General features: G+C 41.8%; 1 protein-coding gene across 1 annotated transcript in view; it reads right to left on the reverse strand.

Annotated features, from left to right (window-relative positions):
• The window catches only part of MBOAT1 (membrane bound O-acyltransferase domain containing 1), a 56,536-nt gene extending 34,767 nt beyond the window's left edge, over positions 1-21,769 (reverse strand). The window contains exon 1 of the mRNA XM_066189260.1: positions 21,680-21,769. Within this exon, the coding sequence (XP_066045357.1) occupies positions 21,680-21,769 (90 nt within the window). The remainder of the gene's footprint in view (positions 1-21,679) is intronic.
• Between the last annotated feature and the right edge of the window lie 2,407 nt (positions 21,770-24,176).

A 24,176-nucleotide genomic window follows, 5' to 3' on the forward strand; every position in this document is an offset into this window, starting at 1 on the left:
AAACAGTACAGGAATAGAGGCTACTCTCATCAGATACAAGGACAAGCAAAAGCTTCAGTGTCCTCCAGAGCAAAACCGACATCACGCTGCCTTCTTCAAGTCACCTTCTCTTTGGCAGCCTAAGCAAAAATCCCAGAAGTCAGATAAAAAACAGATCAAAGTCAAAGTCAAAACAGAGCTCAGGAGCTGTCTCTAACAGACCAAATACACCACTGGGATACAACATCCCTAAGTACAGCCTGGACCCTAGACAGCTGGAGGTAAATTCATTTATTCAGTCACAGTGTTGTAGTCCTTTTTTTTTTTTCTTTTTAATATTTTTTTGTTGTTGTTTTAATTCACCCTGAGCTCTCCAGCAGCAAATCATCCCAGACCAAGCAAAACTAAACAGGCTGCAATATTTAAGCAATCACTTGGATTAGAGGATTATCTGGAGCTATCAGTCCAGGACAGGATAATACATCTCACTTGGAAACGCTCTGACATGCTGGCTGTCCAGGGGTGGTTGGATTCTGACAGGATTCTTGTCAAAAACATTTACAGTGTGTTTAACAAGATACTATAGCCCCAAAGTGCCTTTATTCTGGTGGACTACATCCAAAATGGTGTTAGCCTGTTCATGCAAATACTTTCATTAAACATTTGTTGGCTTCATTGGTGCAGTTGCTTTATTTCAGTGATGCAGGCAGTCATGCAATAGAATAATGCAAAAATTCAAATACTTAGGTATGCTGAATTTTAGTTCTTTGGACCAGAGACAACAGCAATTCATTTCTTGCTCATGCAAGCAACCAGCATTTATAATAAATAGTATCACAGAATTATAACCAACACGAGTAATTCTCATTTTTAGTGCGATATCTATAGAGCAAAAGAACAAAATTGCACTGGTCTCACAAAATCCAGATTTTGTAGTAGAAATCCTGAACTTGTCTGTTACCATAGAGTTACATTCAAAACACTAACACCTTGCTCCCATGCTTCCACGGCCAGAGGTGCAGCAGGAACTGCTGAAGCCCCTACAGGGCTGTTCTGGTTGCATCCTTTCTAAGCAAGTTCCCAAGACTGATGGGTGCCAACTCATCACTGACAATTCTGTGAACTTTAATCCACCCAGTCCTGCTCCAACTTAGCGTCACACTGGCACATGCAGTGCAGCTCAACTCTGTGGCATGCAGACCTTCTCTGATCTGGAGTAAAGAAGGAAAGGGCAAAGCCTCGCAGAAACTGATGCGGCTCATTGTTTGCAAGACAATGGCCCCCTCTGTGCAGCGCCACTCACGGAAGCTTCACACCAGTAAAAGCCATCATGATAAGCAGGCATTGGCTTTTTACTTTCATCCGGCTCTTGTGTGCCCAGTTTGAGATGTTAAGGATGCTGGGATCCCAGAGGTTCACACACAGAGCAAAAGGAAAGTGCACGATCCCAGAGCAGACACACTTGTAACACTATTTAAACAGCTAAGGCAGGGAATGACAGTGGCCGGAGCGGCAAAAAAGCGGAAGCGACTTCATAACAAGCTAACATCCAGCGAAGGACGGCTCAGCAGCCTCACATGCCTTTGAGCATGTGTTACCTGTGCTACCAACCATGCCACTTCATTTTGTTGTGCAAATTAACCAGGACAATTAACCAAGACCGCGCCCTTTTTGCAAGGATCGGTGCAAAGCCTTGTACCAGGTCAAAACATCACCCTTACGTCTCAATCCGTTTTTGGTTTATAAGGGGTGTTCCTGCAGAGCAGCCAAACATCACAGACCCAGTGCACTCAGCAAGCAATAATCTGCAATAGAACAGATTTGCTCTGTTCCACACACAGGAATAGAGGGACACAACAGCTTTTCATATAACCACCTCTGATTGGTTATTTCTACGTAAATCTTAAACACATGCAGTGTTCACATGCATACACACAAAGGTTGACAGTTCATCTGACAGTGACTTTACTGCATTCCATTTCACATTAGTTTTATTCTTCATTCTACATACTTAAGGCATCCAAGTAAACAGGTCCCTAAGAATTTAAGAGATGTGCTGCATCACAAGTGAACTAAGTTACACTTTCTTTCCTTTCCCTTTTCAAAGAGAAAAGGATTCATACTATTCCTTTTGATTATTTCCACTGTTGCTAAAAACATTTTATAAACAGCAAATTCAGGGCTTCTGAACACTGACAAATGGTGTCCAGACAAAAATAACACAGAAATAAAACTTACATGCAAATTAACCTTTTTTCAGCATTGCAAGTAATTTGACTTTTGTTTTTAACTAGTCATATCTATTCGGTGTTGCCACCAAAATTTTGCACATCTGGTTTCAACTTTGCTAGCAGAAAGGAAACACCTTTGCCTTTTACAGTCACTTTCTTCCATGCTCTAGAGAGTAAGATGTAATAAAATTAGGAATCAGCGCACATGATATGCTGCCAAAAGAAGACAGTATCTTCCTTTCATTTTCCATGATTAAACACTGGAAGACAGAAAGGCAGTCTCATCACAGTATTCTGCAACGACATCTGGAAGATTTGTATCTGAGTCACAGCCAGCTGGAGACAGCCTTGCAATACAGAAACAAGATATCCACACTTTTGGAGAGAGAGAAAATCTGGAACAGCTCCAGCGCAACCGAGTCGATCATTATTGTTGTCTGCTTAATGAATCCTTTAATTCTTTATTAGTCTCAACTTTAAAAGGCTGGATGGATCCACAGCAGGTATGAACAACAAAGGAAAAAAATGAACTGTAGTTCCTCCCTTTATTCTTTCAAATTCTGTAGTAGCAATAACTCAGCAGTGATGTTTAGATTGCAAATCTGAGTTTTACACAAAGTTAGCAATCAGGTCAAAGCAGCCCACCAATCTTGTTGATGCAAGAATAGCCAAACACAGTTGTTTCAGGATCCCCCAATTGGATTATGCTATAATCCAAGCCCTCAAAGTACATAAAAGGTCAATTCCATTTTATAATCCAAGACCTCAAAGTACATAAAAGGTCAGTTCCATCTGTCTTGAGCCTTTGCATCTTCTCCCATTTTTAACAGGGTGAAACTTGGCAAACATTGGACTGGTACTGTACTAAGGGGAAACACTAATGCCTAGGGATTTGGAACCACATTTTCAGTCATCTCCATTAACAGGAAGGGCCTTTTACATAGGAAAGTCATCTCTTCAACTCTTCATCTCTTCAACTTCCTAACCACTCTCAGAGGAAATCCATAAAATTTTTACTCAGTATTTTATTTGATCCAATTAACCATCTGCAAGTGGGCACTTCTAAGGGCAAATGCCAGTTGGCAAATCACAAAATAAACGTTCCAAATACCTGGAGTTAAATAGGAGCATCTAAAAATCTCACCCTTTGGAGGACATGAGTCTGATGTCAATAACACTGAATAGGAACAATTATCACTTTTTGTTCTGAGTGCAAATTGGCTCCATGGTGAAGGCTGGGGAGGAATAAAAAACCTCAAACAAAAGTAGTAACTTGTCAAATCCCTGTAACAGGAAAGTCATGGAGCCGTAGAGGATTTCCAAAGAGAGAGGTAAATGTGTTGCTTGGTGCACTGAAAAAAATCCCACAAAAATCTTAAAAGGAGAAAAGAGAAAGTGCTTTTCCTAGCTAGAAATTCTTGAGATAGAAAACAGAAAATATGAGAGGAGACAAAACCTGACTATATATCTTTAAACCAAATCATTACAGAGAGTCTTGGTCACTACTTCTTGTAGTTGAAGGTAGGCTACTGATAACCTACTTCAGGAAGTTTCATTTCTGCTCACCCCATAAACTTGCATCTGCAAATCTCCCTGTTTAAAAAAGTGGCAATATACATTTGAAGGTTACTAGATCACACTCGAGGAAGAGACAGTTAAGTACAAACACATAGCCTCTTATTTTAGAGCTTTTAACCTTTTCCTTACAGTTAAGTATCAGAAGGAAATATCCTGCATTCTGTTTTGACCACAAAAATACTTTGTTTTTCCTCTACTACATTTTTCCTCCCTTAGGCTTGCAGAAAATCTGATCTCACTTTCCAAAAATCTAGGAGAATATAACAAATTGACCATGCAGTCCTTTCCAAACTCCAAATGGCAATTAAGTCCATTACCCAAACCAGACCATCCTCTGTAAGTGAAATTCCTATTAATGCTGTAACTCTGACAATCAGTACAAGCAGTCACACTGCTAACTTGCCCCTTGTTGGATGACAAGGTGCTGGTGTGTCCTCAAGAGCACACAGTCTTTGGACAAAAACCAGGCATGTTGCACATTCACAGACAGAGGTACAAGTGTGTTTGAGCAAAGTCAGGCTGTCAGAATATTCCCAGCCAGCATCCAGGTCCATGTCCACTTCAGTATTGAGCAGATGATGCAGTCAGGTTATAGATATGGCAGAAGATACCTCTACAATTTTTCCAGGCCTTGGACTTTCCAGCCAAATGAGAGAATAAATGTTAAAATCTGCATTTCATTTGCTGGACACAAGAACAGAGGCCTCTCATGGTGGTTCAGTAGGAAGATGAAGTTACAGCTCATGGTCAAGATACTCTGTATTTGTTGCCATGTACCAATGAGCTTCTGAGCACTACTTTAGGAGACTGCTACAAGGTTTTTATTTGGTAAATTAGACTTTCTCCTCTATTCACAGACGTACTAGAGATTACCAAAGAGCTGTTTTCAGTATTTAGAAAAGCATAAAGAACCTTGCTAACAGAAACTACCGACAGCAATAGCAACTCCTCAATTCAAACCACTGTCTGTGGAGTACAACGCTTGAATAGTATTTTGGAAAGGGGATGCCATAATAAAGCATTCCACTCTGCCAGAGATCAGCCCCATCTTCCAGGGTGATGCCTTTCTCACAAAGAATAAAGCAAGAACTAAAGAAACGCAGTAATTTGTTTTCCATGTTTAAAAGATTATTTTGCACATATAACCAAAGACACCTGGCAAACAGCATGTTTAAGTTCATTTTGCTGGAGATATTTCTACTTTGATGTCGAAAAACAGACCTGCTGTTATTACAGCATTTCATAACATCAAAAGTGTGATATTTAGAAGGGGCATGTTAAGAATGAGAGATGGAATAGTCTTTAATCAGATCTCAAAGATATCTGATACTTGCTGAAATTTCTCAAAATATTTTGATCTTCCAGACTATTTTTATGAACTATAAGGACAAATATTCTCTGCAGAGATCACTTAGCTCTACACAGGGAGGGGACAAGCACCTCCAAAAAGGAGGGCAATATCATAGAGACCATGTCAAGTTTCCCACTGCTAGAATTCTAACTTAGGCTTCCATGAAGGAAAAGGATTTGTGTTACATCATCCATGCAGCTCCCCTTACTGCCCAAAGTGGTATCACTTCGCACAGAACTCAGTGCACTGAGCGCCAGCACAAACAGGCATTTGTAAAGGAAGCAGAACTGACTGTCACTTTGCAGGATCCTGCATTTTCTGTTCATGGCCAGGCACTGCGGACTGCCATCAGCACAGATCAGACGGGAGACAAATTAATTTACATTGGGGAAATACTGATGCCACTGCTGACATGTCACATCTCCAGTAATATACAGAAACAACCTACGTCTCTGGCTTTGTATCGTAGGAGTCCTATGGAAGATTTGGGGAGGACAGAAACAAAGGCTTGAAAACAGAATTTCTCTCATGGGAGAGACAGAGAGAGAAAAGCGTATATGCATGACTAATTTAAGATTATTGTCCTCTTCAGAAGCAGCAGCAAGTTGTCATAGCCTTGGCATTTTTTGTGCAGTTGCATGCAGAAAATGGAGTTGGTGAAGTAGAATATACAAAACTGACAGTATTTTGGCTTGTTGTGCTGTTTTCCTGGGTAAATTCTGTTTCCCTACTTACAGGGTCAAATATCCTTCCATGATTTAGACTGTAAACTTGAAACAGATGTTCTTTCTGGATTACCTCTATGAAACCACTAGCAGAATAATCACTAGCAGGACACAAAGTATAGTTATAGATTAAACCCTGAGTCATCAAAAATTTTAAAAGAAAAACTTTTAAGTCAAAAGTAAGCTTGAGAAGTGAAACCTACATCATAATGCTAAGTCACACTCCCATACACTTACCTTTGATAAATTTATTATGTGGACCTGATCCAAAACCAGCTTTAGCTCACTGTAAACAGCTCTCACATTGAGCTGTAATGACCCTCTATGTTGAACAGATGTTTAAGCAATGATCATTTATGTGCAGCAATGTTCTGCCACTACCTGTACCTTATTAATTACTGCTCTCTCAGCGAGTGATGCCAAATGACAAAATTCCCCTGTATCTAAGACAGCCAGCACTAATTCTTACCTGTAATAGGAACAGCAGCAAAATCAAACAATCTGGAGCCTTTAGTCATTCTGGTGGTTCTTTTAAACCAGAATGCCCTTAGGTTATTAGAAGATCTGTCTCGTTTTTTTCAGACTGCTCAGCAGTGAGGCAGCACACTAATTACAGTACCTTTAACTCAAAAAAATACTTTCAAAGCATAATTTGACATACCTCTGTGCAGGTGGAGTATTGCACAGTAAGTATTATGTGTCAGATATGTCTAAAAGCAGAACTACAGCCAGCAGGTCAGAGTATAGAGGGTATTTTAATGAGAAAAAGGAAAAGAGGAGTGAAGTGGTGTTATCCAAAGAAGTTTGACACACCAAGAAAAAAGGCCCAACAAAATTAATGAGCAAAAAAACCCAATGCCAGAACTACCAGCTTTGCTTCCTCACAAGAGTCACTTGGATCAAGTACTTCTGGTAGGAAAGATGGCATCTTGTACCGTGTACCCTCCTCGGTTATGCATAGATTCATACGGATCAGGAGGGAACAGACTGACCTTATCACCATATTACTCCATCGTTCCAGCTCTTCTGTCAGAGAAGGCCCCCTTTAAGCATACGTAAAGTTAGGAAAGAGATGCTTAAGTGAAAACTAACAGAAACAAGGAAGACAACAACTCCAGGAGGGCAAAATACGACAAAGCAGACACTTGAGTCCCTGCAAAGGCTTCTCTGAAAGTCCCTAGAACTCTAGGAAGTTCCCAGGGTGGGAACACCACAGCACTGCTTCCCCCATCTCTTTCTAAGCCACCTGCAGGGCTCAGGGCTCAGTATCTAGAGCTTGAATCCTTTTTTTCCATAATCATTAAACACACCACTTCCCTACCTTTTTCTCACGAAAGAATTCTTGGATAACAGATACTGACCCCAGCTAGTCTTTTCAGATGTGATGAGTACCCCAAATCCCAAACAGTTATTTCCACACCACCTCTCAAGAGCACTGCTGAGCTCCCACTTCACAACACTGTGTCCCGTCATCCACCACAGACAATGGATGGACACCACAGCACCAAAAAGGAAGCAGGACCAAGACAGGTCTCATTAGACATGATCCAACTCAAGTTCACCAGCCTCAAGCACTAACTGATCCTGAGATTACAATCCAGTGTCTACATCTGCATTTTTGAGTAAATAACTTCAAAGTAGCAGCACTAAGAATAGCATCAATACAGACCTGATTTTTCTCCCTCCATATTTAAAGGTTTAATTTTTAAAAACTTAGAACACAACACAGTAAGTCAGGCACCTTTTCACTTTGTTTGTCTAACCGATAAGTACACAGCTGATTTATTCAAAACATAAAGAAGAAATACAGACAAATGTTTGTCTATCCAACCACCCTGCTAGCAAGTCTTTCTCTGACTTCAATGTAAATTATCTTCCCCAAATACCAATGGGAGTTGCCTGAATGCAGGAATGGCAGGATCCTTATAGCAGTGTTGGTAAAGTCCCAATCCAGAAACGCACTTAACTTTCAGGCCAGATGAAAGCCTTGAGCCTGCACATATTCATCAATTTAAAAATAAAACAATAGGTTTAAAGTGCAATCTGTCACTAGAATGGGAACTGGCACATCTAAAATAACTTTCCCCATTCTTGCTGCTGCAATGTGTGTGCAATTCTATTTTCAGTTCCTTCTCTATAGAAAAATGTCAGTGGTCTTTAAAAATGCAAACCAATACAAACAGAGCAGTTTTGTTCTCATTATCCCAGTGATATCCAGTAAGTGCACACAACAGAAAGAAACAAATATCAGTAAGGGGAAAAAAGTGCCAACTTGACAGGTTATTCTAAGCCAAAAGAAAGTTGTTTTTTACCCCCACTGTAGAAACTGTCAGCACTGTGCTAAATTTAAGCACATTATCCTTGGAATTAGTGGCTTGATCAAAGACTAAACTTTTCAGACACCACAACGGTATTATGTAACACTTTATTAGGCCCTTAAACAGAGAAAATCTGGAACATCCTGTATTTAAATGCTCAGTCATGTTCATAGTAACTTAAAACAAGGGCACTGTGAAAATTAGCATATTGGGATGTGCTTTAAAAGTTTATGCATGGACTTTGCTAGAGAAAGAATAGATTTTATCTGTCCTAACACTCACCATGATGCCAGAGCTAGTCCATCTAAATTTCTTTTCATTTCAATGGGGAAAAAGGCAATTCTAGGCTGCAATTCGTCAAATCCTGAAGCATAACTCTAAAACAGGTACTTTTACTCTAAAAGTACTCTAGACAAGTAAGTTTAGATGCAGAAATGTACAGTGCAGACTTATAAACAGTATTTATACTACACTCACTAACTTTACCAGAAGCAAAAAGAAATCCCTGGATTGTGAAACTGGACTTCATTTAATTGTAAGAAATGAAGTTTTCAAAAATGACCTGTAGATTCTCACACTTCAGTTTTTGGTTTAACACTTAATTCTAAAGAAAAAAAAATTTCTGTAGATTCATGGCATATTTTCTCTGGCCCTTACTGCTGGCTTCCCAAAAGTTTTGTGTGTCCACTTCTGCCAGTGAAAGGTGGCTGGGAATACTTTCTGCACCTCTTTCACCAAATTCTGTTGACGGCATTACCCGAGAGGGTATGGCCTCCCTTTATTTTGCTAGGTTGGAGCATAAGACAGCAACGTAGATCTTCACCCTTCTATGTTGATGTACCCCAATATTATGTTTTTATGCTTGTCCGAAAGCATTTGTTTTGTTCTTCACTCCATCTGGAAGTGCTGTTCCTGTGTATTTCTGAGACAGAAAAACTGCTTAGGCAAGGAAAAGGACAGGAGGAAGTGAGGTTTGTAGCACCTGCTTGGGGAAGCAGGAAATCGAGGGTGTTTGACTACACCCATTGTGTGGGAGCACTGTTACCCTAAAGTTGAGGTTTTTCACATGGGGAAATAAAGAAGCATGGCACAAGGGTAGGAAATATATGCACAACCACATTTTTTGGCAGTAAACCTTAGTCAGAACCATTTAATTGGGAAAATCAGTTTATATTTAGACAATTATATTTGCAAACATAAGAGAGAGTAAAACTCCCTCTTTTTCTTTCAAAAACAATGAAAACTTTATATTTTCCAGAAGCTCGCTGACTCACACATTTTCCCCAAGGCACTTGATTCTGCTGGCCAGCAGATTTTCTAGATAGCTATTTTCTTCATTTTTAGCCTACTTCCAAAGAGCTGTGTATGAGCTGCTTGCTTTTTTTTTTTTCCAATTCAAGCACAATTATCTTCATTTAATTCATTCGCTATTAGAGTGACCATGTAGAAACAGCAAACCTCTGTTAACTGCCAGCTCCAGATGCTCACTTTCACAATCACAAAATACTGGTCCTTCCTATTGTTCCACAGTTTAAAAGTAAAAGTATTGCTCTGTGCCTTTCAATATATGACATGCCTATCTAACCTTAATTTATGTGGGCTGCAGACTTATTTTTAATCCCTTCAGAACCGTAGCAGGAAGAGAAGACAGCAACAAAATGTGTACAGTGACAATATCCTGCTGTGGCTTTTTTTCTCCTTCCTTATTTCTGCTCAGAATTTGCAGCATACTTGCTTCATGATCATTTATTTTGGATCGTGAACCATGCAAAAAGAGAAGAACATAACCCCTGTTAGCTGTTTAGTTATGCCTTTTAAAAGCACCTTAGATCTACAGCAAATATCTCTGAAAGCTGAACTTTGGAGCATGTCTAATTTTAGGCACTCTGCTTCAGACTATTGCAAACAAGTAACTTGGAGATGACAAGTGCTCAGGACTTGGCACAAGTCTAACATCTTCACCACCACTAAACTAACATATTTGGAAATCATCAGTACCTTTCAAAAAAGTCATGCTCTGAAGGAATTTGAGGGGTTGCCCTGTCAAATTAACCAAACAAATAACAAAACCCAAAAAAGCCCACATTTCCTAGTTTTCATACTTAGCAACCAAATCAAAACAAAAACTAACAGGAAAACACACAGCATGAACAAGCATCAGTTGGTGAATGAAGAAATGCAAGCAAACAAAAAAAAAAGAGAGATTTGGCTTTTTCTATAAATTAATTTTATTTGCACTATACTATATTTGAGGAAAGAAGATTTCATTTCCTTGCCTCATTAAAGCCTTCTTTACACATGCCCCCACTGGAGCTCTACAGTTCTATTTGCATGCAGTACAGCAGAACTTTGGTTTATAACACTGATATTTTCCAAAGACAACTGTGATATGAGGAGGAAAAACTTCACTCACGTTTGCTTAATCATGGTATTTTTGTATTCTTGCCATGCCTATGAGTCAGCAATAGCAGAAACTTAACTTTCTTTTCTTAGGCAACAGGAATAAGTCTCACTTTTTCCTCTTCAAAAGTTAGGGAAAAAAGAGAAGAATGTTCTTGTATTTTAAAACTATTACAGCCATGCTCCTACTGTGCAGTGACAGGCAACTTATCCAAGAAACGAAGTACAGCAAGAAAATTCCAAAAACTCCAAGTGAACTCTTCTCAAAATACCCTAAGAATTTGAACATAGCCAGGGAAAAGAAATTCAACAATCCTTTAAGTTGCATAAACAATTATAATTTCCCATTCAAGCAAGAGCTTTACACATAAAGCCTAAAAAAACATGCTTTGAAAGATCTAGGACATTGCATGATCTGCCCAGCTGCCTTACAAAATGCATTTCCACCTCCCTATTGCAATGTTTTATACCCCTAACATCTGGATATCTCAGAGGCACCTTGAGAAAGCATTCCAGGTTTGATTTTGAGCAAACTTCACTATCTCAAAACGCACATGGTGTTTTTCCCACTGTTACTGTAGCACTACGGTGCAGATTCAGATTTGGGGAGTGTTTCAGTTTCTCTGATGCTGGGAGGCACCCAAGCACGGAGTTTGTATGGGGCAAGGGGGAGGAGACTCGGGAGCTGGAGGTGGCCAATGACCTGGGTCCCCAAAGACCACCTGAAGCTTTTCCAGGGCACAAGCCACTACTTCCACCTGTCAGCAAATAAATGAAAGCACCATCTTGTAGACAGAAATTCTCCAAGCATTTGCAAAAACAGGATCCTAGACACAGAAAACAGGCACACTTGCCATGTAGGGTCTTCTAAAACTGGACAGGTACATCATCCTTATTAGTGACTATGCTCAAAAACTGAAGTGCCACAGGAAAAGGAAAGAAAGAAGGCAGATACAGAATCTATTTTCTCCTGATAATCATTTAAACCCTAACTCAACTCTATCTAGGCAAAAAAAAAAAATAAAACAAACCAGGAAGTGTAATTGAGACACCTAGGCAACTAAGGTAATGGTGCACATAAAAATCTATGACTGATAGATAACAGACTACAGATCAGGAAGTCAGAATCCTATCAAACGACAAAGGCAGAGTTCACCAGACACCTGCTGGCATAATCTATTCAAAGAATATATGCAGATCACAAAACTATCAAATACAGCATAAAAGATATGCAGCATGAAATGAACAGAGGGGAAGTGCTCAGCATACGGACAAAAATCCCCCAGCAGTTAAAAATCAGAACAGAAAAGTAAGAGGATAACACAACAGGGGAATACACTGCAAATCATATAAGGAGCCAGTTACTTCTTATATAAACTAATAAACAGAAGGTCAGCTGGGGCTGCCTGGATGTGGGATGTCAGAGAAGTGACTTCTCCTGAGTGTTGGTTGATTTTCCCTGCTGAGACCTGGTGCTTCCTGCTATATTATCATCAATTGAAGAAACCCAAGTAATAAACCCAGCATGGAGTCAAGGTCTGGGAGGGGATGATGACTCTAGCAGAGCCACTCACCCATAAAAAATGGAAGCAGCCATGCTTTGGACTGTCAGCAGTGATTGAGGATCCTAAAGGCATCAGCAACACCAGGGGCAGGGTTGACAGAAACCAGTGCCTGCAGAGGGGACAAGCCCTGAGAGGAGCCAGAAAAAGAACAGGTACTTCCAAAAGCTTTTTCTTTCAAGCTACGCTTAGCCTAGAAACTCATGTCTTTCATATAAACATCCAAGTTGGCTCTGGCCAAGTTCTTGGCCTCAGGAGCCTCATGTTGAAAGGGTTTCACAGCCAGGTCTGGACTAGATGAAAAACACCTTAATTTTAACCACTGTTGAATCTGCAGCCTATCACATGTTTCTCTAAATGTGAAGAAACACTGGGAGACAGAAGTGAATAAATCCCTTCTTCACTTCACCAGAAATGTTGTGAACTCCCCATCCCTGGAGGTGTCCAAGGCCACCTGGGGCTTTCAGCAACATGGGCTAGGGGAAGGTTCCCTGGCATAAGGGTTGAAGCTAAATGATCTTCCAACACATTCTATCACTCTAAGGCCTAGATTGATTTCTTTCATGCTGCTCACATACACTTTCACCATGATCCTTCTTAAAAGTCACATTTCTAAAGCAAACCTCTCAGTTCCTTCACTTTGCTATAGCAGGTTTAAGAAAATAAGCTTACCCTGTTTTTTTTTTCCCTTTTATCTAGTTCAAATTTTCATTCTGGTTTATGGCAAAGAACAGCTACAGTCATCTTTTCATTGACAAAACCAACCACAATGGAACAGAAATATAGTTATATCACTCTGCCCTGACCATTCTTTGTTCTAATCCTCGCTTTATTTACCGATTAGCATCAGCAGAACACCTCTGAAACTTTCTTCTTCCAAACTGCTGAGCCCATTTTCCTCTCTGCGATGGTAGGTTTGCAAACTGGGAAATAACACCCTATCAGAGAAGTGGCAATAAAGGTAATACAAAACTAAAATTATATTCTTCGAACAAAAACAAACAAGTGTTTCCTCTCTCATGAGTCTATCATATTTCACAGTGTCTCACAGCAACAGGCCTACACTTCCAGCATGCTTGTACAAAGTAGGGAAAACCCACCCATACTCTGAGTGCAGTGTTATTGTTGCCGTGGCAACTAAAGACCACATTTTTTTGCCTCTAGAGAATTAGCATGAACACAAATATACACACCAAGGCATGGACAGCTCTGGGTCCTAACAGTGCCTACAACTCACCGTGGATGCCTAATGCTTCCATCAAAAACTGAATTTCATTTTTAAAAAATTAACTTCTCAGTCACTGTCTCCATTTGTCTATACTTCGTTTTCACCCTCAATACAGCACAGTTGGCAAAATATCCTGAGAAACCCTGACACATAAGAAGTGTAAATGTCAGACTACTTAAACTCCACTTGTGAGTGAACAGAGTAATTATAAATTATTGATGTATCAGGTGGAATTTGCTGGTATAAATACTTAAAGCAAACCATAGGAGTCAGGGATTTGAACCTGCCCTCCGTGTGTGTGCACATGAGATAAATGGTCAATACTCTACTCCCTTTAACACTACCTCACAGTGGTAAAAGGAAAAAAAAATCTACTTTCACCAATTTATAATGTCATTTAAGCCAGATGGAAGAGTTAAAAATTAAAACTTTTCTACTCAGTGGTCTTTTAAAAAGAAAAAGTTTTACTTAAAACCAATAACATGACAATGAAAACAAGTACAGGAGTTATTCAAGAAATGTTGAAAGCAGGGGGTCCTCAACTGTTTTAGGTTTTGCCTTGTCATTTTGCATTCCCCATTCCTGACCTATCTGCATACCAGGGCAAATTGCACTTGAACAAGAAACCACAAACGAAGAAATTGCTCATGTCCAATTAGAGCTTTGTCACAAGACCAGGGCCCATGGAAGCAGCAAACACTCACCTAGCTCATGACAGTCAGCATTTAAAGTCTGTTTCTTGGCCTGAAATTGTTATTTAGTTTTTGTAGCTTTTCTAGTATTCTGCATAAAATTTTCTTGCCTCCCTTTTTCATCCTAGATGCCCCCAGACTGACACACTCACTGAACTTGAAGACCACGGAATATAATCTCTCACTGATCAAAAATTTTAAACTTGCTATTCCATAGGGTTGCCAGGTCTTTGTCTGGGATATAGCTGCCCGATACACACAATCAGGTCTATTTGCTTTTTGCTTAAGTCTAGGTAGGTAGGCAGCTCACATGCTCTGAGACAGCTTCCCACCCACTACACTGCAGGGTGTGACATGAGGGGACAGGCAAAACTCCCATTATCTAGCCAGTCTTTCACTAGGTAAATGTTAAGGGTGCTCAAATCTCACAAGGCCAAAGCAACCAGAAAGAGGGAAATGAAGAACTGTTCTGATATTTAGTATTTGTTTTGCCTCAGACCAGAAAGCATGGCAGCACTCTACATGCTACAGACTGATTGATTAACTTTCTTAAAAAGTTTTCAGATCAATGAGTACTACTTCCTGTTGAAGAAAAAAAGAAGAAAAAATAATTCCTGGCTGGAAAAGCTGTCTATATAATACTTTGGATTTTAGTTTTTAATATTGCCTTCCGTTTCGGTATTTTACTAACACTTAGAGGAATGATTAAGAACAAATTTTTTGGAAATTTGTAAATGTTTCAACATATTTTATTCAAAAATATGTTTACAAGGGTTTTTTTCCTCACATTATTAAGATTTTTTTTTTTTTTAAAAGCCTGGAATTTTCTTATCATGAGGAAAGCTTGAAACACAAGAGAAAAAATATTTCTACTCAAATCTCTTATGGATACATCATACTGTAAATAGTCCCCATCCAAAAAACTACTAAAAAAACCATTTATGTCGGAATGCGTGCTTTTGTTTTTGCATCTGTGCTCACCTGTGATTTTGCAGAAGCTGTTTAAAAATGCTTTCGGCTGGGGGAAAAAAGGACTCGTGAAAAGAAGTATTTCCAATCAAGGTCGTAAGGAGGGGGACTGATGCAATCTTGTCCTGGGAAAGGACCACCCAAAGGGTTTCCCGTGGCTGTTCGTGTCCATGGCCGTTCTCTCTGCTGGCACAGGCTGCCTGGCTGCCCCGGCTGAGCCCTGTGCAGACCGGGCTGGATTCCACCTATTCAAAAGTGACCAAACAAGCCTGACCAGTGCTGCACTCCCAAGAAACCTCCAGATGAAAGTCAGAGAATTCCACTATGTCCATCTTAGCAAGGGCTGAGCTGGAGCAAAAATGGGTCTGAAGAGCAAAGCAGCTGAGGGCGAGGTGCCTCATTCCTGTGCGTCGTTGTCTGGAGGGTTTCAGTTCAGAGGGGCTGAATTCAAGTTCAGCTGCGTGCCCCCCAACACTGGAGGTCCCTGGAGAGCACCCTTTGGCTTCACATTCTCAGAAGGGCACCCCGTGTAGATGCTCCAGGGCCACTTTGTGTCCAAAGGGTGCCAAATGGGGACAGTCAAGGGATTCTTTCCCAAAGCACACTCCTGGCCCAAACCACCTATTAACATAAACATTCTCACCACTATTAGTAAACTAACCGTAGAAATTTTTGCATCAGGCTGTACTTTTAAGAGCAGGCCTGAGTTTCTGGAAGATCTCCTTAATGATCCTCACTAGACTATCCAGGAGCATCCGGGAGATGAGGTTTGGTACCCTCAAGGTTATCTGTAACTACTAAGTCACGCTAAGAGGGATTTTTTTCACTCGAAGTGAAATGTGGCCCACTGACAAGTTTTAAAACTCATGTTACTGGTTTCTTGATTTTGGACAAGCACAAAAGGTTGGATTCCTGCAGTCATGCCAGGCCCAGTGCTGCAGCCTCCCCTACCCAGGGCCTAGAAGCACCACTTTGCAGTTTGGCAAGCCTGCCTCCAGTGCTGCCCATCCTTGTGAACTGTAACGGGAGCCAAGGAGCAGCCAGAGTATTAAATACCGTGCCAGGCTGGCAAATGCACAGCAAATCCCTGAGCATCAGGGGCTCCCCCGAAAACACAGAGCCAGCTCTGTGCTCAGTGCCTAGACCCCTAGGCTGGAGCCCAAGAGTCTTCATCACTGCTTTAGATTTTCTCAAAATAGCTGCAGAGCACCACTAAATCAGTGCTGGCGTGATTAATGTGCAGAGAAGGTTTTGGGGAACTTTATGCAGCCCATCAACGTTTATTTTTCCAGATCTTGTTTAACACAGATGAGAAGGAAAGTGCTTAAAAGGGGGAAAATTGTGAGCAGCTGATTCCAGTTGCACTTTTGTTCCTTGCCAAATTAAAAACTTAATAGGACAGGCTTTGTTTTCAAGGCATGAGGGATGTGGAAATATTTACACTCGTAGAATCAAGACATCAGCCATAAGGTACCAGACTACAGTGCCAAACACAGTGAGAACACGTTGGAAAAGGCAGCACACATTTCCAAAGCAGAGGAGAACATGTATTTATTGCAACTGTTAGTGATAGCTGACCTGAACAGAAAAAAATGCTTTGGAGACGGCCTAAATCTTTGGAAGAAAGTACCATACCACTGTCCCAGGAGGATACAGAATCCCAGGCCTTGAACAAGTGACTGAAACAAGTCAGAGACTGGATTTCCTGTAAATGCACTATGGACTGCCCAGTTCACAAGCACCTGTGTAACTGGGGACCCAAACGAGGGTCAGCAAGATTCTTCCTCTGTTCTTTACATCATGCCTTGTCCTTCATGGCATTGTAATAAAAAGCTAATGGTTTCCTTAAAGAAAAACAGCTTAAAAAAATCTAGGTACTCAAAAATCAGAAAATATCAAACTTTCTTTTAGTTGCTTTTGGCCATGTAAGTAATATTTCTCTATAAATGTGTTTAATTCAAATTTCATTTTATTTATTGTTTCTCAAAGAACTAAAATTTACATGGCTTTTTTTTTTTTTTTTTTTGCAGTTGAGTGTGTTAAGCAGGGAGGCATTTAATGTAACAAATACTGCTGCAATTCAAAATGGAAATGTAGAATTTTCAATTGTAAAATGACAGCATTAGGAAATTGAAATGTAGCATAGTTCATACCAACCACGGCAGTTGTTGCCGGTGCTTCAGGGCAGCTTTTTACAGTTAAAAACCTGATACAAACCCCACTTGAATCTTTAATGAACTTCCATCTTCAGTTATCTCACTTTGGTCTGTAACAAATCACCTTTCTTTCCCCAGCATTCCCTTTTCTAATGCCTCCACTGACAACCATTAAAAGATCCTCAAAGTTCACAGACTCAAGTTTGTTAAGTTTCTAGAAAGCTGGTTTTTTTTAATTTGACTTTACACTGCCCAAAAAGTGGATAAGAAAAGTCATGCAAAGAGGCTTGGATCTAACAGACCTTCTGACTAGTTAAATCATAAAGCAGAGAAGTAAAACTGAAGTCAGAAAGAAAAAAGGTTAAGGAAAAAAAGTTAACAAAACCATCCCTGATTTTGGGATCAGAATACACGTTGATCTTTGCAAAAGTTAAAAAAGATACATATACTTTTTTCTTCTTTCTCCTTTTAAACCAGCTCATGAACATGCTTTGTACAGAGTTATTCAAACTTAAGGAATGGTAGAAAGACATCTTTAATACTCCAACTATCCCAAGATTCAGAGGCACGTCCCAGAATCCCTCCACAGTTATTTTTTTTTATTTAAACTGCTGCCAAAATATAAATATGCAGATGACCTACAATGAAATAATTAAAATGAAAAAATTTTCATTCCAACCGGCAGACAAAGACAAAATTAAGTTCAAGTGAACTTCTTTTTTCCTCTTCGGGGAAACATGGCTGGCCTCATCAATTAAAACACCAAAATTAAAGGCCCTCTGATATAAACATGAGAAGATGCTCATACTTTTTTTGAGGGAATTTCCTCTGAACTTATTTCCCTCAAAGTTAACAACCTTGGTGCTGTCTGACAATAGGTCAGGGTAACAAGGTCTGTCAAAATGTAAGGTTTGTAGTACAGCAGTTGACCATTAGCACCAGGGTTGCTACTTCTAAAGCGATAGGTAACCTGGCTTTAGAAAGCTATCCAGGGTACTACAAAATAACCTTGAGAAGTGAAACTTTTTAATCATGTGTCTTAACCCTCCGAGCAGGAATCACTTCTAGAGATGCCTAGAGCTTAGGAAGGCATGGTAAAACTGCATATGAATAAACAATGCCATTAAAATTACTTTTAATATGGCTTGAAATAGTATATTTATTTCTTCACAGTATTTTTATATGCACACACTTTGTTTACATAAATTACGCTATTAAGAGTTCATTGTTTAACTTCGCATATCTCACTGATTTTTGGTTGAGGACTATATCCCGAAATTGGTTATTTTGGGCATATATAACAAAAAAGTGTATACTTTGCCAAAAGTCACTATATAAGCAAACAGGAGGGATGACGTTCCAGCATCAATGATTTCGGGAATACACGACATGGAAATAAAAAACACCCCAAATTTCTTTTGCAAATGCTGCTGAAGGTATATCATTGACCTAGACAGATATTTTTAGAACACAAGTCGGCTAAACTTCAAAGTCTGCTTTCCTGAGATATGAGAATTAATTGAACACAGAGAGTCTTTTCATCATCTTTCAAGATCATTAATCTTGTTACCACATATAGCTCTTCTTTAAAAAGTAATATTTCAATGCTAAATTCAAAGATCAATCATCCATTGAAGAGACATGCAAATACATGCTGATACACCAGGACTGTTTTAGCATCTAAAGCTGAAAACACCTCTATGTCCTCATGCAGTGCACTGACTCCTAAACAAAATGTGAGCGGTCTGCCAAGTACACAGTGTAGAAAGGAACTCCATCCATCCTCTGTAATTCTGGGCTGCTTTTAAACCCAAGTTGCAATTTTTTACTTCAGAAAACCACCAATGTGAAAAACAACATTTTCATAGTCAGCTATGCTTCCCATAGTGAGTGATACAACAGCTGCTTCTGAGATGACAAAACATTTTCCAAGTGCCATTATCACAGCTTTTCTGCCCTGGCCATGAAAGGGTAACAATTACAACCTTCATTTCTCAGACCTTCAGCTCAATTTTTTTTCTGCTCTTTTACACAGAGTGAAATCTCTCTCATAGCACAGTTCTCATGGAAAACCATCTCTTTAAAAGTAGAGACAATTCCTCTGTTCATTTAACACAGACATATACAGATTTCACATACCACAGTGATCTGGAGGGTCTAAACTCCACCTTTGCCTCTCACTCTCCAGGCACTTCCCAGCATTTTGGAAGGTTCAGGGCTAGCCATGGGGAACTGCCAGCTGCATGGACCAAAGGGAGATTGGGGCTGTCAGCATCCAACAGGCTGAGCACAATGATGTGGACACATAGTGGCAAACCAAAGATACCTCCCCTGCTGCAGCCTGGGCACTGAGCAGAAGGCCCAGAGAGCCTGTCAGCACTGCAGTAAGGGGCTCATGTAAAAACATGAACCTCAGCTCCACATGGTTCAAATCTGGCAAAGTTGTCTTTCATATACAGAGCTCTATTCTGTGCAGAGGAGCAAGTGACTGAACTTCTCCCCACTTCAGCAAAACAGTCTCATTCTCATGAGGAAGGTAAGCGACCCATCTACTTGAAGAGCCGTGCGAAAAAGTTTTTATTTTGCTTCTGAGGGCCTTAGCACTACAGGTCAGAGTTGAGACTCATGATTTGAGAGAACACAGTGCTTCCACACATACCCACAGTCTGGGTACATCCTATTCCAGGACAGCAGAAGTCCCTGATGCTTGGCATGGTGCAGCATACTGCAGTGGGGCAAAAGGAGTGGGGGAAATTTTTAAAACATATTGATGGCATAATCTTACAGGGACAATTAAATAAGGGGATTTTCAGGTGAGGAAAGATCTATTTCATTGCAGCTATGCTGCAGTTCTGTGATGAACCCCAGCAAAGGGGGGTTCCTCCTGGCCCATCACTGCCCTGTGCCACTGGAGCCAGCAGGGTCATGGACAGGGACAGCACCTATGCCTGCACACACACTTGCACAGCCCAGCCACACTGCTGAGCCCAGAGCACGTGGCCCCTGCTTACTGCCGTGGGCTTGAGACACAAATCACCAAACACAGATGTGCCCACCACCAGCACCTATGAGACAAGGGCCCAGGGACAAACACAGCACAAAACCAGATGCAGTGAGGCGTCCTCAGGCCCAGAAGAGCACAAGAATCTTCTCCACCGACAACAACATCTTTGTATCACCTCAGTTGAATGGGAGGGCAAGATTTTGAAAGCTTAGAAAGAAAAACGGCAGTCTGTCAAGACTTCATTGTTTGGGAACTGAGTCAGCCAAACACTGTACATACACTGTGGCACCACAAACAAGCTGGAAGAGTAAATGTTTGCTACTCCTGGTTTCTTTGGTGTTCCTGTATTCATCAATCGTGGCATGGAATACCTCAAAAAAGAAGCTATCACTATTCACATGCCATCTCTTAAACTAATAGCACGCAGATAATTATAGGCCTTTATTGTTCAACTGTTTTAGTGTTGAGCAACATATCCCCCTTCTTGCATCAAAACCTGTTTTCTGTCAAAAAAAAAAAGGAAAACTGGTATGGTTAGATGAAGGAGTTTAATCTACAAAATGACATATTCCTTACTCAACTTTAAAAACAAACAGTAGTAAAAAATGACACATAGCACCACTCACTCTGCAAACAGAAGAAAGCAAATAAATCTCAATCTCCTGTTGATATTTTACCAAGCACACCTCTGCTGCCCTGGTTTCTTAGAGCACAGCTCAACCTCCTAGTAGCTTGGTGGAGTCTTTTTCTGGTCAGCACAAACTTCCAGACTGAACTTCCTTGTCGCTGAAAGAATGCAGGAAGGCAGCAGGTGCATGCAAGCTTGAGAGTCAATAAAAGGCAGGGGGTGGGGGAGAGCAACGTTTTTCTGCCTGTTAGGGATAAAGTTAACTAAGAGACTATAAACAATTAGAAAACACCGCCACAGCCAAAAATCTATTATGCTGTTAAGGATTTAACACAAACTTGCCCTCCCAGAAGACCACTTGAGTGTGTGTCTGTGTGTTCTGCCTGTCTCCATATATGCACTTCGCAACTCCATCAGGCACTTGGACTAGGCTGGAAGTGACTTCTGAGCTTCTGCAGTCCTGCAGCCCTGAAAGCAGTGCCTGAAGGTAAGGATTCCCTACAGGGCACCCCGCATCCCCCCCACGCCGTTCCCAGAGGTGGACCAGCAGCCGAGCTCCTGAAGCATTCCAAACTCTGCCGCAGTCAGCACAGCACCGTGACTGACAGCATCCAGCAGCATCCAGCAGCGACTTCTTGCGAGAGCAGGAAAAGCGCCAGGCATTGCCGGGAAAAACGAAACGCTTTCCCGGTGACAGGAGCCCGACCCCCGCCCAAACCCGCTCCTACCGCGGGCTCACCGCGCTGCTGCCGAGGCCCTCGGGCAGACACGGCGTGACAGCGACGGCCCCGCCGCGCCTGCCGGCCCGGGATCGGCGCTGAGGATGCCGCCCGGGCCCGCCGCGGCTCGCAGCCTCACCTGGTCCAGCGGGATGCCCAGCAGGGCGCTCAGCGGGTGCAGCAGGGTGGAGCCGGTGGTGCGGTGCGGGGCTCCGGGCGGCTCGGCCATGCCGCATCCCCCCGTCCCGCCGCCGCCGCACGGCCCCGGCGCCACCTGCGCGCCCCTCCCGCCGCCGCTGCCGCGCCCGCTCCGCGCCGAGCAGCGCCCGCTCCGCTCCCAGCACCGCCCGCCCTGGGGCCCTCCGTGGGGCGGGGCCGCCGCCGACGGCCGGGGAGGGGCGGGACGGGCTCCGGGGGCGGGGAGCGGGGAGCCCTCGCCGTCCGCGGGGCCGTGTATGCCGCCGCCCGCGGGCGCGGTGCCCTGGGGCGGTAGCACGGCGGGCTCAGTTCGGCCGGGTGCACACGGACAGACAGCCGCTGCCGCGGCGGAGTCTCCCGGCGCCAGGTTCCTTCCAAAAGGACACGCTTGTCCGGCACCCGCAGAGCCAAGCTGCCCACTCGCAGCTGCCCCAAGCACGGGAGAGCTGGGCCGTCACAGCCGAAACAGCCCGGGAAGAAATATTCATTCACTTACTTATTTGTTTACACAGAGACCCTTCACCGGGGGTGGGGGGGGGGGAGGAAAAATTAGTAGTAAGCTTTAAGTGATAAGTTTATGCTGCAAGTGAAATGTGGGCATTAAAAAAGTACTTCTGCCAAGCTCATCTTATCTGAAGGAGTGTTCTTATGCTTGCCCCGGACAATGTGGTATTGTGTTGCAAGGAGAGCTCGGTCAGCGCTGCAAGCTTTCTGTTCAGCTCACAGCTGCTGGCATGCTCGCAACCTGGAATATCCCAAAGGGTCCTTGCGGGCTTGGTTACACACTCTTCAATAGGCCGGTCGTTTTCTTTTCTTCAAGTAATTGCCAACTGTAGTAGCTGAAACTGTAATACTGGCTTAAAATGGTATTGTGCCATGTTCAAATGCTCTGCTATGCTGAGCAAGGGAGTGTTGAGCTGGAAAACCCAGGCAAAGGCTGTTCAGTGGGGAAGGAGATTTACAGAAACAACATTCTCTTAGTTTCATTTTAGTGGTACCAGTTTGAATGTATGTGAAAATATGCACATACATACATGCACACATGTACTTTAAGTGGAGAAAGTAAGAGGTTTGTAAGAACTGGATAGCCATGCATGAGAGTTCTTAACGTTTTCCATTATAAGTTGCTCTTTCCAGTTTAAAATTTGCCAGCCTGAAACTATCTGGATGGAACTTTCCATGGGCTGTGTCTGCCACAAGCAGGCTGCTTGTGGAGCTTTGGCTAAAAACATTGATCTGCCTTTGGGAACAGAATAAAAGTGATTTATGACACACTCATTACAGATAATATCAAAGCTTTATTCACTGAGGAAATCTAGTACCTCTGGGACGGTGACTTCAAGTTTAGACATGGTAGTTTTTTTGGAATCAAGGAAATGCCTTTCACTGTGTTTGTGAAACTGCCCAAGAGTCATCAACTGCCTATGGGGGGAAAGCCACACATCATCCCTGTACATACTCAGGGGATCAACACATAATATTTCTGAAGACCATAAGCATTCTTCTCCCTTTCATATTTCCTCTATGTGACTGGCCTCCACCTATTTCTGCCACCACAGGAGCAGGATGGGATATGACACAGCTCCAGGGACAGGGACTGCGTGTCTGTCTGTATTCAGGCCTCAGTCATCTGGGCTTTGTGCAGTGGTGAAAACAGCTGATCCGGAAAACAGCTGGAAGAAGGGAAAGACAGATGGAGAAAGTCAGGCACAAGAGCTCAAGAAGGAATGAGATGGCAACTCTGTAGTGGGTTAGGCACAAGAAGCCCAGTAAAGGGAACTAGAGCAAAGCTGGCTACAAAGGAAGAGAGCAATCCTTTTACCTTGTACCGTAGCCATCAGGACTTCCAAGCTGAAAATTTCATCTGGAATATGATGTTTAATAGCCACTCATAAGCCTATCTTACATTTCTAATATATTTTGAATTAACTCATCTTTTTGACCTCCACAGTATCCCATGGGTTCTGCTGTTTAATTATGTGCTGCATGAAAAAGTACTTCCCTTGGTTTGTTTTAAAGCAGCTGCCTTGTAATTTCATTGAGGGCTGTCTTGTTCTTGTGCTCTGAGAAATAAACAAGTAATCATTGCTTAATCACCTCCCCCGTGCTTTTCAGAACTTCATATACCCTGAGTTGCCTCTTGTCCTCACTGAGGACTCTAGTTAATCTCTCATTACATGGAAGTTATTGGTATCTTTGTCCTTTCTTTTCACCCTTTTCTGTTTTCTTTGAAAGGAAGAGACTGAAGTTTTGTGGCAATGAAATATGTTGTTCTTCATTCCTTTACCAAGAATCTCTAATATCATCCCCAGTGGCTTCAAAGTCTATTTTCTCAGAGGCAGTAGGTAATTTGCAGCCTAACGTGTATGTATAACCACATTTGCTTTTTCCTGCTTACATTTACCAATAATAAATGTTAGCACTCTTTAAACTGCACC

Source organism: Chamaea fasciata, unplaced genomic scaffold (genome assembly GCF_029207755.1).
Source record: "Chamaea fasciata isolate MVZ Bird 193981 ecotype frontalis unplaced genomic scaffold, bChaFas1.0.hap1 SCAF_1, whole genome shotgun sequence".
NCBI lineage: Eukaryota > Metazoa > Chordata > Aves > Passeriformes > Sylviidae > Chamaea > Chamaea fasciata.